The sequence below is a fragment of the Mesitornis unicolor genome, unplaced genomic scaffold (assembly GCF_000695765.1).
Source record: "Mesitornis unicolor isolate BGI_N332 unplaced genomic scaffold, ASM69576v1 scaffold1710, whole genome shotgun sequence".
NCBI classification, from domain to species: Eukaryota; Metazoa; Chordata; class Aves; order Mesitornithiformes; family Mesitornithidae; genus Mesitornis; species Mesitornis unicolor.
In genome coordinates, this window is record NW_010157497.1 from 29,132 (window position 1) to 42,902 (window position 13,771).

At 39.1% G+C, this 13,771-nt stretch overlaps 1 protein-coding gene across 1 annotated transcript in view; it reads right to left on the bottom strand.

Moving 5' to 3' along the window:
• PARP8 (poly (ADP-ribose) polymerase family, member 8) overlaps positions 1 to 9,794 on the bottom strand; it is a gene marked incomplete at its 5' end in the record, with an annotated part of 34,503 nt that extends 24,709 nt beyond the window's left edge. Inside the window, 4 exons of the mRNA XM_010180215.1 lie at positions 131 to 208; positions 2,631 to 2,701; positions 4,033 to 4,122; positions 9,757 to 9,794. Of these exons, the coding sequence (XP_010178517.1) occupies positions 131 to 208; positions 2,631 to 2,701; positions 4,033 to 4,122; positions 9,757 to 9,794 (277 nt within the window). The remainder of the gene's footprint in view (positions 1 to 130; positions 209 to 2,630; positions 2,702 to 4,032; positions 4,123 to 9,756) is intronic.
• Positions 9,795 to 13,771: the final 3,977 nt, after the last annotated feature.

Here is a 13,771-nt window from a genome sequence, read left to right on the forward strand (position 1 = left end):
TATATACACACAGAATTCTATTTGAAGTTGAATTAACATAAGAAATTATTGTAATAAATTTACAATGGAATGAACAACAGAAGCTTTCAAATACTAATTTCTTGAAATGTGCAAAAATTTCCTCCATTACCTGTCCTCCATAATAAAATTCCTCAGAATCATTATCTCCTTCAGAGTCTTCTTCTACTGTGCTGTTGTGTCGTGAATCCTTAACAGAAAAGGAAAGTTAACAATGTTACAAACAATATGCTTATCTTGCATTTAGAGATCTAATTATACTACAGAAATTATGTTTTTACAAACAAGCTCATAGTACCATTTATTAAAAGATCTTTTAGTATCATTTTTTCAGGAGAGTACCAAGTGCCTCTTTTAAGAATAGTAAAACATCAGGCAAAACAAGCAGCCACGAACTGGGATAGACAAAAGCAACCTGAATATATATTGGAGAAATAATACTTTGTCTGGCTATAGACACAGAGTGGTATTTTAAGGAACTGGGGAATTCAGTAGACTACGCAGGGATACTTCTCTCTGTGTTTTTGCCAAACAAAGTATAATTTACCCACCAAGACAGGTTCTGGACTTAATTAATATGGTGTTTCAGTGACCTAATAAAATTTTAATTTACTTTATTCTGGTAAATCAATTCTAATAGTTTAAAGAAATAAGTCAAGTTTGAGCATGGGAGAATGTGAAAAACTGACACATTGCTGCTTAATTATTATTTTTAACAGAAGTACCAGCCTATTGCCAGAAAAGTTCAAACTTAATTCTCTCAGTAGCTCCAAGACTTTGAAAATTAAGGATTAAAAAGTAATATGCTTACCCAAGTAAAACCTGCTCTAAATAGGTTGCTCTCTGAATAAGTGCACTCAAGTAAATAAAACTGATCCTGGTACAGACTGCAACTCAGCATGAGCTGAAGTGTTATATCCTCCTTCCCACCAATGGAAGCTTTACTTAAAATTATGTAATTGCTTGAAGATATTAATTCTTGTTTCCCACAGTCCATGTGTCACTTCTAGGCCTGATGCTGACAAGGACTGCCTAAAGTACACCTGTTAAAATCTTAATTCTTCACCTCAACCTGGACACAATGTACTCATTGCTTATTTTGTATTTATGTCTTGCAGAGACATAATGGAATAGAAATCAGATGTATGAATCAAAGACTAGAAGTTACCCCAAAATCCCATATATTAAGTCAAATATATACTTATCAACAATTTCTATGGTTAGACATCACAATCCTGTTTCCCTACCTTTGCCTCTAAATTCCTGCTCTATTCACTGTATCTATACATAGAACAAAAATTGTATTTCAGCCAACTTCACAGCAATTTTCTACAACAAGGCATAAAAATAATTTCTGCTTCTACTTCAACAAAAAGAAACAAAGTGACTTTAGTCCTCTACGCTTTATAATAACCTTAGCTCACGGGGAAGACTGTGTTAAAACAGATCTCAACTGAACAAAAATTCAACACAAACCAAATGGAAAGGAAACTCTCACATTAGAATAGCAAGAAACACATCCTATTCTAACCAAAGCTCTAATTGTCTAGCTGACAGAAATGGTCAGTGTGAGAGACTTTTTTTTAAGTTGGGTTGTTTTTTTTTCAGTATTTCCATATTTAAGTACCTTGTTTAACTAAAACTAAAATAAAAGCTCAAACTCTGTCCCATGGAGGCTGACTATATCTTTTAGGCTTTTAATCAAATGGGTAAATTCTTCCTAAAGTTGAATTTCTAATGTTTACTATACACTGAATACAAGGATGAGGCAGTAGAAGTAAAGTATTTCCAGTGAAGCTTTTTACATAAAATCAGGTTTCATCTACTAAAAAATCCAACCATACATATTAGCACATCCAGGCACAATTATTTCCCCTTTCCAGGATCAAATACAGATCAGAGCATAAACAGCACTCATCATAAGCTCCATAATCACCCTTACCAAAAGAAGTCTTTAAGTTAAAACACTTGAATTCCTGATAAAGTCCTCAATGTCTTGCTTGGGGTAGGAGCCTATGTGGTGCTTTCTTTGAGCTCATAACACCGTGAAGCCCTGCAGACTTCACGTTAGTACCACTTCTTTCCTGAGTGAATGTCTCAGTGTGACCAGTCAGGGACCTTTGCCAGAGGTACAGCACAAATATGGCCATGACTGGAAGGCCTTAAAACCCCAGATATTATTATAGCTAACAGTCTTGCAAAGGTCTAGACATTTCAGTGCGGCTGCTGTAGGCCACATGAAGAAACAGTGAGCTAATAAATGGGATGTGGTCCTACATGCAAGAGTAGGTTAAAAAATTATGGCATCATGAGCTACTCCTCCAGAAGAACTGTATTTTTAGGGAAGACAGTGTCTATACCACTGTAGAATAAAAAATTAAATAGACATCAAAACAGTATTTCCTAAGATGGGAGCATCCCTGTACCAACTAAGTGATTCACCAGTTAACTCACAAATGAAACCCAAAGAACTACAGTCATCTTCTAAACTGTGTAAATGTGTACAGTTTGAGTAAGCATACATTTGATAGGAAATCTATGGTGAATAATTCATTTTTTTGTCTGTCTCTTAAATTAACTTCTGTTAAAATATGCACACAGGAAATACATACCTCTCCATTCTCCCTCTGTAATTTTGATTTTATGGATAAGCAATAGTTGACATCACTGGTTTTTCTTAATTCTTAAAAGAAAATGGAAAATAGGGAACATCTGTGAAAAACGTGAAATAATATTGCATATGCAGACTTGAAATACTTAGTTGCAGTAGTAGAGCAAGTAAGAAACAAAATGTTACATATTTGAAAAGCATCAAGGAGTTCAAAATACAACATTCTAAAATAAAGAAGCCCCTAAATCTCAGAAGACTCGTATTTTTAGCTGTGAAATGAAACTCAGCTGGTACATGTAGGAGATTTGTTTTTCCCAATCTGTGATTTACAATTTAGTGTAATTCATTAATTTTGTACACTTCATAAAAGAAGGAAAATTTAAAACTCCTCAGCAAAATTAAATCAGATTATCTTCCATAAAAAACATAGGTATTTTATTCCATTTTAAATGACAGGCTTTATTCCTTTCTAAGTTAAAGAAATATTCACAAGTAAAATTTATCTTAAACTTCTGACTATAATGGCCAGTTTTACTTTGGGTGCCACTGCATCAACTTCAGTAAAATTATTCTTGATTTACACCAGTATATGAGATTAGAGACACATCATCAGATCATATTGGTTTTCCAGTGGAATTCAAAGTAATTCTGTGTTATGCAAAAAAAGCCCTAAAGCATTGTAATAATAATAAAAAGACTGCAAAGTCAAGTGTTCCTATCTGAAGAACTGCCAGAATTAAGACTGCTCTACACAGTTTCTCCTGCAGCCTGAAATCGCCAGGGAATTTGGCTGCTAAAATCTAAAAAGTCTCTACAGACTATGCACGAATCTTGATTATGTATTGTATAAATGTGCCTATATGTCTAAAAAGCATACCCTTCAATGTATCAATTACTTTTTGAAAGTATGGAAATAATTTCAAAGGAGAGGTTCCCAAAATCACTGGGAAAAATATATTTTTTTCTATACTCTAATTTACTGAAACAGCTGAACCATTTTGTTTGAAATTTCCTGAAATAATTCACCAAAGGCAATGGTAGTTATAAACCATTTCATCTGCAGTGGTGAAGAGTTAGTGAAGTTTTAAGTAAGTGAGCATGAAAACCTATAATTGGGAAGTATTAAGCATCTCTACTGTATTCAAGGAGAACTGCTTTAGCACAGACTGCAAGACATTAAAAAGAATAAAACAGATTCTGCCTACGCAATCATCTTGATCCCCAAAAGAAATATTTTGATTACCTCTGTTCTGAAAGGTAGGACATTTTACTACAGCAAGACTGTGAGAAAACAGCAAACAGTATAGCTGCATACATTACTGTATCTCCCGTTAAGTGCAGGCAACATCTTGTCTTTCCTCACAAAATATGAACTTGATAAAACACTTGGGGCATAAGATTACCTGTAGCGATTTGGTGGAAAATTACTGGAATTGGTTCTGTTGTAACTAACACATCTTCATCATTATCAGAACTGGAAACGTAAGTGTTATCTACAAAAGAAAAACACTTCGCATGGTGAAGTCCAGTTGAGCTTTGCCAGCCCCTTCCCATGTTGCTCATCCCACCCTTGTACCATAAGGAACGACTCCCTAGACAGCTAGGGACGCCGAGCACTACCATTTTCCTGGTGTGTTTTTTTTTCTCTTGAGATTGCTAACAAAAATAACAATTCCTAATGGACTGAAGATTCAGACTCAAATTTTATGCAAGCAAACCCCTGGAGTTCAATGTCATGGCTTTCATGAATCACACCAAGCTCTGCCCTGAACTGTCGCACAAAGGTTTATGGTGGTTTGAGCCAACCTCTTCCAAAATGAAGACTTGTTCTATGTTTTTTGCTATGCCTGACACTAAAACTCAAGCTAGATCTGCTGTGCAGTGTGAAGGCTGCATTCAGAGCTAGGTATTAACAACTCATTATGCAAAATACCTGTGCCTCATTTTGCCTACTCAGATAAAGGTTGTTTGAAGTATCTTCTAATCAGTGGATAACTTTACCTGTGCCTGATTCAGGAAAAAAAAAATCCTCCCACTTAACAAAAATGTTAGGTATGGATATGAATATGGAAAGTCTATCCCAAATTCTCTTATAAAATGTAGGGATTAGGCTGAGGGGTGTGTGTGTTGTTCTTTGGGTTGATCTGGTTTCTTCTTTTGGTTTTCAACCAAACTAGGTTAATTTTGCATGAATTGCTGAACTAGATATGAAAGTAATAATATTTTGTTTTCTACTGATCTGGACTGAATTGAAACTTATCTCTAGAGAAAAAATGCTGGCAATTAAGATAATCACAGTTAAAGCGACAAATAACAGAACTGAAACAAGGACTTAATCTATCATAATTCCGAATGCTCCAGTCTCACATCAGCAAAGTGCGTGAACCCACATGTAATTTTAAGCATGCTGCTGCAATCTCAAGGCCTTTGACCACAGTACTCCCAGTGAAATGTTAAAGATGTTAACACAAATTGAGCAGTAAATTCAGTAATATTGTCCTTTTTATTACAGAAGATCCTAGCAGCCTGTGTCAAGATGAAGCCCCAGCATGGTGCCCATTTCTTGCCCAGGTGTGCCACGCTGCTTTAGCAAACCAGCAGCTGTACCACTGCACACAGACAGGCATGTGGGGCTTTCCCAACCCTGCTGCCTTCCTGCCTTCCTGCCACATTCACACACATCTACCGAGTCTGACATGATCCCACACCCTCGCCTACTTGCAACCCTGCACTGTCCCATGGGGTAATCTTAGCGATTTGTGCTCAGCTCAACACACCTAGATTCTGAGTGTGCCATTGCTGCGGGGGGCTGACACCACGGATCTCTGAGGGCAGCGCTCTCACTGGGACAGCAACCTGCCCCATCAGCTCAGGCCGTGACTTCTCAGCTATGTGCTGGGCACAGGGGTGTTTTTTAGAGCCACAGTGTTGAGCGAACAAAACAGGGTCCCTTCAGCCACCTGCTAGCACTCAATCCTTCTCTCAACTTTTCCTTTTCCCAGCAGGACAGGCTGCGAACTGTGCCTCCAGGACAGCTGCATCTCACCCTCTTCAAAAACCCCTGCTTTGCCTCTATTTGCATGCTTCACATCGCTGCCATCATTTCATTGACAGCCTCACCATGCTGGATGGCTTTGGGTGTAATACACCACCGGCCCATTTCTTTCCCAGGTTTGGAAGTGTAACTTACTGCTATAGACTCTAACAGGCTGGAACAACAGAGGCTCTAAATATACCTAGAACCATATATATGGACAGGAGAAAGGAAATCCATGTGCTAGAACTTACTGCTGTATGAAAAAGCAGGAAAAACAACATACGTGCTGCACAGAATAGACAGTTACCAAGATATACATATCTAGGAAAAAAATACTGTTCAATTACAGGTTTTATAGATTTTAATTATATTTTTACACTCATTGTCATTCTCTCTTGGCAGCTGGACAGTATAATTTTCACTGCCAAGTTTTTGTTTTCTTTTTCTGTTTTTCAGCCATCAGGGTTTTTTCTTTCCTTCCATCAGACTAATGAAACTTGAAATTAAGATACTGGTTTTGGTTTGTTTTCTTCAACACCCAGTTCCTGACACACTACACCCAGGAACACCTCTCCTCTTAAGTGGAGGATCTAGTGCCTGGACCTAGCGGAGGGATACAGAAAACCACTTGCTGCCAAACTGGTTTTCTCTGTCTCTGCTGCAATATAATAAAGTCTAAGAAAATTATGTTTCTGTTAACACATGTGTAACCCACAAATCATTGGAATAAAAGACAACAGCAGTTGTACAAGTTTATGGCAGCCAACACATATAACTTCAAACATAAATTTTTTAGCAAAATACTTGCTGCTGTAATGGTTCTCACAGGAGTCATGATCCACTCATATAAATGGGACTTCAGTCTATTCATTGATGTTATATTCTATAACTGCTCCTTAGGAGCATTATTTTCCCCATTGTGTCAATGTTATGAGAAAATGGTTACAGAAGTATTTTGCTGAAATTGTTACCACCTGCCTTTACAATTTTCAGTGATATTTTCACAATTTCAGCAACGTGTATGTAACTTTGAGATATTACTGTCTCAACACAATTCCGATTAAGTTCTTCAGTGTGCCTTTGTGAGCATATTTTTAGCTTTCACTCATAATTATGAAACTTTCAAACACCTTCCATTATTGAAAGTGTCATGTAATATTACGGTTCCCATAGGTATGATTTAATGCTCAGTTGTTTGCAATCTTTTGACGGTTTATGAAGCAATTCAGCAATAGCTACACACTGTTATCAATGCCAAAGTGGTGATGCCACATACATAACAGCAATGCAGGCAGCTAGAGTATACAGATGACCTCAATCTCTTCTTACAGTATCAAACATTTTGAAAATTTACTTGAGGTGGTAACACTTTCGGCTGAATGAACATAATTTTTATAGTAACTTAATCTCTTCTGTTTTCATAAATTTATGAGTATATTTTCATATATTTATGTATTTTATCAGATGATCAACCGGCAGTCTTCTCCTGGATTTCCAAATTTGATTCACTGGGTATTACAGACTCTTCATCTCCAGCAGATACAAGACTAGTATATCTACGCACTAATGTCCAGTTCTGGGCCTCTCAGTTCAAGAAGGACAGGGAACTGCTGGAGAGAGTCCAGCCTAGGGCTACAAAGATGATTAAGGGAGTGGAGCATCTCCCTTATGCGGAAAGGCTGAGGGAGCTGGGTCTCTTTAGTTTGCAGAAGAGGAGACTGAGGGGAGACCTCATTCATGTTTATAAATATATAAAGGGTGAGTGTCACGAGGATGGAGCCAGGCTCTTCTCGGTGACAAACAATGATAAGACAAGGGGTAACAGACACAAACTGGAACACAGGAGGTTCCACTTAAATTTGAGAAGAAACTTCTTCTCAGTGAGGGTGACAGAGCACTGGAACAGGCTGCCCAGAGAGGTTGTGGAGTCTCCTTCTCTGGAGACATTCAAAACCCGCCTGGACGCCTTCCTGTGTAACCTCATCTAGGTGTTCCTGCTCCAGCAGGGGGATTGGACTAGACAATCTTTTGAGGTCCCTTCCAATCCCTAACGTTCTGTGATTCTGTGATTCTGTGTAATGGACCAAAATCTTTCTCTGTAAAGATTTATCCTGTGAGATATCTAATCTGATGAGCACGTGCTGTTCTGAACTCTATCAACCAGCAGCAGTACTTGAACATCATCTTCCAGCTGAAGAAGACATCAGCACATAGCTCCCCAAACAGGACACCATCGCACCATAACATGTGCCTAAAACAACTCTTAAAATAGATGCTAGAGAAGAGAGCTTCAGTCAGCTGTAATGTTAAACTGGAGATTGAGGACAAAGAGAGGAGACAAAGAATATGGCTCACCAAGTCAAAATGAGTATTTTTAGGGTCAAAGCTCTAAAATGATAATGAGTCATTATCAATCCTAACACACTGAACACTTCTTCATCACAAAGATAACATATATCCTGTCAAAGCTTGTAATATGAATGAAATGAGTTCTTTCAAAACTGATTTTAATCACTAAACATGTGCAGCTGGTTTCTCCCCATCCCCAAGTTAGCTACAGTATGAAATGTTTAAATTCTATCTGGCTTTAAAACACAGAGAGTGATGGCAGAGAATATTCATTAGGTTTTAGAACCCCTAGAGTCACTTAGACTTGTAGGCCACTAGGGGATGCTGCAAATAGCATTTGTAAGGGAAGTTTGAGGTCTGTCAGACTGGAGTTTTCCAGAACATCAGTTCTCAATGTGCTGTGGGAACAATTGCTGGTCCAGTGCTGCAGCTTGCCATTTAGTTAGGGGTTCCCAGAGGTCAAGTTTCGTGATGTTTAATAAAACAAACTGTTAATAACCTATGATGCACATTTTTTCCAACTATTTGCTTCTCCGTTCATTGTCAGGTCAACCAAATAATCAGTAAATCAATTTATCACTGGTATGATTGTGTAATTTACAAATCTCAGTTGTTCCCCTTACTACATATCAAATAGATTATTAGTAGTAGCAGTTTACCAGTTTTTACTGGTAAAAAAAATCTCTCATAGAAGTTGTTAGCATTCTTTCACATAATCCACTGTAATTAGCTTCACTCCTGATGTTGACTTCTCTCCATATCTGTTCCAAACACTCTAGTGTTTTGAACAGATACAGTCTATGGCTTATCAGTGAAGAAGATCAAAGTCTCACTTCTTTACAGTTTCTAAAAGAAACAAGACGATGTTATGGAGATATTACAGAGATGTTATGGATAAAGATCAAAAAAGGCCAGGGGGTTTCATATTATTCATGGTACTCACAATTAAACACACCAGGTGCAAAATACACAATGTGTGCAATCCAGCAGTACTACAGTGTACCTTCACTTGCAGAGGACCTATCTGCCCTGATCCCCACTTCCCTCTCCTGCTTATGCTAACCTCTGTGGCAGTGCAGTCTCTCTGTGAAGGAAATTGGGGAAATAAGCTAGCTGAAAACTAGCTTTTGGCGTGGTTGTCTTTCATATGAATAATTCCCCTTGTCCAGACTGGCCACACAGTTACACAAATGCTTCAGCCAACCCAGCTCAGAGTGTGAATGGGAGGCAGGACTGAGCAGCTGGCAACAGCTTTGCAAACTTACATTACCAAAGATGTACCCATGCACAAACCCTTGGCTTCAACTGACCCTGAGAAGCATCAATGCACAGTCCAGAGGCTTAACTTGAAGAACATGAGCAGTCTCATTAAAGTCTAACATGGAAGTGCTTTGCTGGCCCTGTGCCAAGCTGCTCAGCCTCCTGAAAGATCAAGCTTTATCTACCATGCCAAAGAGGAGTTGAGAGCTTTCTCATTCCTATCACTGCTGGCTCCAGACACAGAAAGCACCACCAGCTCTGGTCTCTGTGAACTTGTGAACCAGGTTTTCTCACCCTGACCCAGCTGATATATGATACCTGAAAAGGAGAAATGACTGTGAAAATAATCTAACTAATGGAAAATGATCAGCACAAGGATGCACCTGGAAGACATCAACACCCTTTCAGATATTCTCATCCGAATATAGCAAATTGTGGTAACATGCATACATGTGTCATAGACAGGAATGTTGCACTGTACCTGGGTAATCCTCAGAGACGTGCACTGAATAGGATACACTGTAAAAAGAAAAAAAAATAGAATTAATAACAACAACATTAACTGCTGGCATAACATTTTTTCCTGCTCCTGTATTATTTTATGTTTATCTATAGGTTCCTGACAGTTTCCAGAACAGGAGGTAACAGCTATTTTGATGGCTTTTGAAGTGCTCAGCTGAAAAAAATGAAAGTGTCATCCCCATTTTGAAAGCTTACTTTGCTAAATTGGTACATCCCAATTTCAACCTTCTTTTTTAAAAAGACTATCAAGACTGCATTGTATTCACTTTAGAGTAACATTTCACAGTATAATATCTGTACTTATATTTTAAAAAAAAAGTTGCTCTTTGAACAGCAGAACTAGAAAAGCTCAGTTTTCCCTGCATCTGGTTTCTAGGTTTGACTCAAGACTCAGTAGAAAGCCTTTCCTTATGATTGGAGCATGTCTCCATACTCCTGTTAGTCTCAGCAAAGGCTCTGGATGGCTTGGGCTCCTTCCTCTCATCAAAACTGTTTCTATAACAGCTGCGGCAATTTCATTTGATACCTTTATCTTTTTGTCACAGAACCACAGAATCACAGAATATTAGGAGTTGGAAGGGACCTCGAAAGATCATCCAGTCTAACTCCCTGCCAGAGCAGGATCACCTAGACCAGGTCACACAGGAACATGTCCAGGCGGGTTTTGAATGTCTCCAGAGAAGAAGACTCCACAACCTCTCTGGGCAGCCTGTTCAGTGCTCTGTCACCCTCAGAGTAAAAAAAAATTTCCTTATGTTCAGGTTGAACCTCCTATGCTCCAGCTTGCACCCATTTCCCCTTGTCCTGTCATTGGACATCAGAGAGAAGAGCCTGGCTCGTTCTTCCTGACATTCATCCCTTACAAATTTATAAACATTAATGGTTATAAACGTTAATTGTCAACCTGAGTTGAAATCAAATTTGAAAGAGCCCCAGTTACACTACAGGGTAGCTTCACTACATGCATTACCTGAATCTGTTTCATCAGAAAATACTCATACAAACGCATTGTCCTGTTCCTCCAGCTCTGCCCACGTGTGCTTTTCCTAACACTCTGTGAGATCTCCAGTAAATTCACTGCTGGAAGCGGGACAAATGGGCATGATGGACTGCTCAGTTATCTAACTACTCACCAAGCCCTTTTTATTTTTTTATGGATAGTGTGTGCATCTTCATTTTGCATTAAAAACATTCAACTCTGCAGCACGCTGAAAGCTTTTTGTTGTATATTTCATGTTCTTTCCACTCGTAAATACTGTAAGTTGTATGTGTTAACTTACACATTTAAATAACACATGGCATGTGTTCATGTCTGTAGTGAGCTAAGCAGAAAGACAAAGGCAGGATGGCACGGTCTTCTTAACAGATTTTGGTTATGTATTGTCCTTTGTGGAACAAAGCGCATCTTTCTAAATTACATGCACACAACTTCCATGTAAACTATAAAATAAAACCATATATGATTTTTTTCTTTTTCTCTCTGAAGGATTTTCATTAAATGAGCTCAACTTTCACAATCCAATAACTCTAGGAGGCAATCAATAAAAAAAAGTAGTTACCTCACGCTTTCTTCTGTAAGTCAATCTTTTACCACACAGCTCTGCCACTGATTTTGCACATCATCTATTCTAGCCTAATTCATTTTATGTACTGTTTGACTAAGAGGCAAAGATGCCTGTTTCTTCAACAGTTGCAAATGATCACATAAATTGAAGCAGAAACAGTGTTTATTACAGCTGACAAGAGATTTAGCCACACAACTTGACAGGCTCAGTCAAGACAGAATTAAATCCCATCACTGTATAGATTCAACATTTTGTGATTTTACTTTCTTATTTTTCAGACATTTGAAATAGGCAGCATCTGTATTCCCTTATCGTGGAACATTTTCCCGAAAGACTGAGGTATTTAAGTCTAGTTAATCTGTCATGGCATAAAATATCATAGAATCATAGAACATTTTGGGTTGGAAGAGACATTTAGAGGTCATCCACTCCAACCCCATTGCCATAGGAAGGGACACCTCCCACCAGACCAGGTTGCCCAAAGCCCTGTCCAACCTGGCCTTGAGCGCTGCCAGGGAGGGGGCATCCACAGCTTCCCTGGGCAACCTGTGCCAGTGTCTCACCACCATCACAGTAAAGAATTTCTTCCAAAAAACTAGTCTAAATATACACATTTTTGGCTTAAAACCATTACCCTTCATGCTGCCACTACATTCCCCTATAAAGAGACGCTCCTCATCCTTTCTGTAGGCTCCATTTAAGTACTGGAAAGATGCTATAAGGTCTCCCCACAGCATTCTCTTCTCCAAGCTGAACAACCCCAACTCTCTCAGCCTGTCTTCACAGAGGAGGTGCTCCAGCCCTCTGATCATCTTCATGGCCCTTCTCTGGACCCACTCCAACAGCTCTATGTCCTTCTTATGTTGAGGGCCCCAGAACTGGATGCAGTGCTTCAGGTAGGGTCCCACAAGAGCAGAGTAGAGGGGCAGAACCACTTCCCTCGCCCTGCCAGCCACACTTCTTTTGATGCAGCCCAGGATGTGGTTGGCCTTCTGGGCTGCATTGCTGGCTCATGTTGAGCTTCTAATCAATGAACAACCCCAAGTCCTTCTCCTCAGGGCTGCTCTCAATCCATTCTCTGCCCAGTCTGTACCTGTGCTTGGGACTGCCCCTACCCATGTGCAGAACCTTGCACTTGGCCTTGTTTACCTTGTTGTACTTGACCTCAGTTCATAAGGTTGGCCTGGGCCCACCTCTCCAGCCTGTCCAGGTCCATCTGGATGGCATCCCTTCTTTCCAGTGTGTCAACTGCACCATCCAGCTTGGTGTCATCCACAAACTTGCTGAGGGTGCACTCAATCCCACTGTCCATGTTGCTGACAAAGACGTTAAACAGTGCACATAGAGAAGTATTCCAAATTAAGTGTTGTATCTCAGTGCAGTCATGTGTGGAGAATTTTGTGGTGAAAAAAAAACCTACCAAACATCACCAAAATAACAATAAACACCAATAACACCCCCAAGGAATTAACTAAGGGCCCGTTCTTATCAATATCCATCTTCTAGATATTGTGTTTGCAACCATGACTTCTTCTTTCTACTTCTGAAAGAGGTACTTCAGTCTTACTCTCTTAGACAGGCTGCTTGCACATCTCTCTACTGCCTCCAGAGTTGCTGTGTATGGGTTTCTTTGACTATTGTTATATAGGATTTTCTTAAATTGGGGACTTTTATTCCAAGAAAAGAAAAATATTTCTAGAACTCCTTCCATATCCTAATTTTAAAAACTTCTCAATCCAACTTAAAAACTGCAGCAAAGCAGGGAATTTTTACATATGTATTAAAAAAACAAACAAACATTCTTCATATTGCGAACAAGAGCAGGGGCTGAAGAAGTTTCAGAATTTCCATCAGTACAGATATTCAAAAATCAACTGGAAAAGGCCCTCAGTAACCCAATGTAACTTTGAAGCTGGACTTGATTCAAAGTTAACTTCCGCTCTGAGTGAAGGGTGGACCAGGTAGTCTGCACATGTCACCCCCCCCCTTAACTACTCTACAAGCTTATGTGCAGAAACACTATGAAAGTGTGTTTCTCTTCCTTCTTCTACATCACGTGGTATCTGTGACTGCAGCAGCTGTGGCGATGTTAAAGGGAAACTAGTAAGAACTGTAGGTCTTGTGAGATAGAACTAAAATTAAAATGTTCATGAAATGCGGGTTAGAAATAGACCAGATCCTGTAATGACTGTAAGCAAATTCAGGGTCTGACCCAGAGCCCACTGAATCCAGCAGTGGTCTCACTACTGAGTATTATCAGAGACGAGAAAGGAAAGGTAAAAATCATGTGAATTAAAATTATTCTGTGATCCCAGCAAGAAAAAGTCCCCTTACAGTTCCCCCCCCAAAATTGCCACCAAAATCTGGTATCACCTCCCTCTGAAAAGCATTAATAAAAAAATCTGTCAA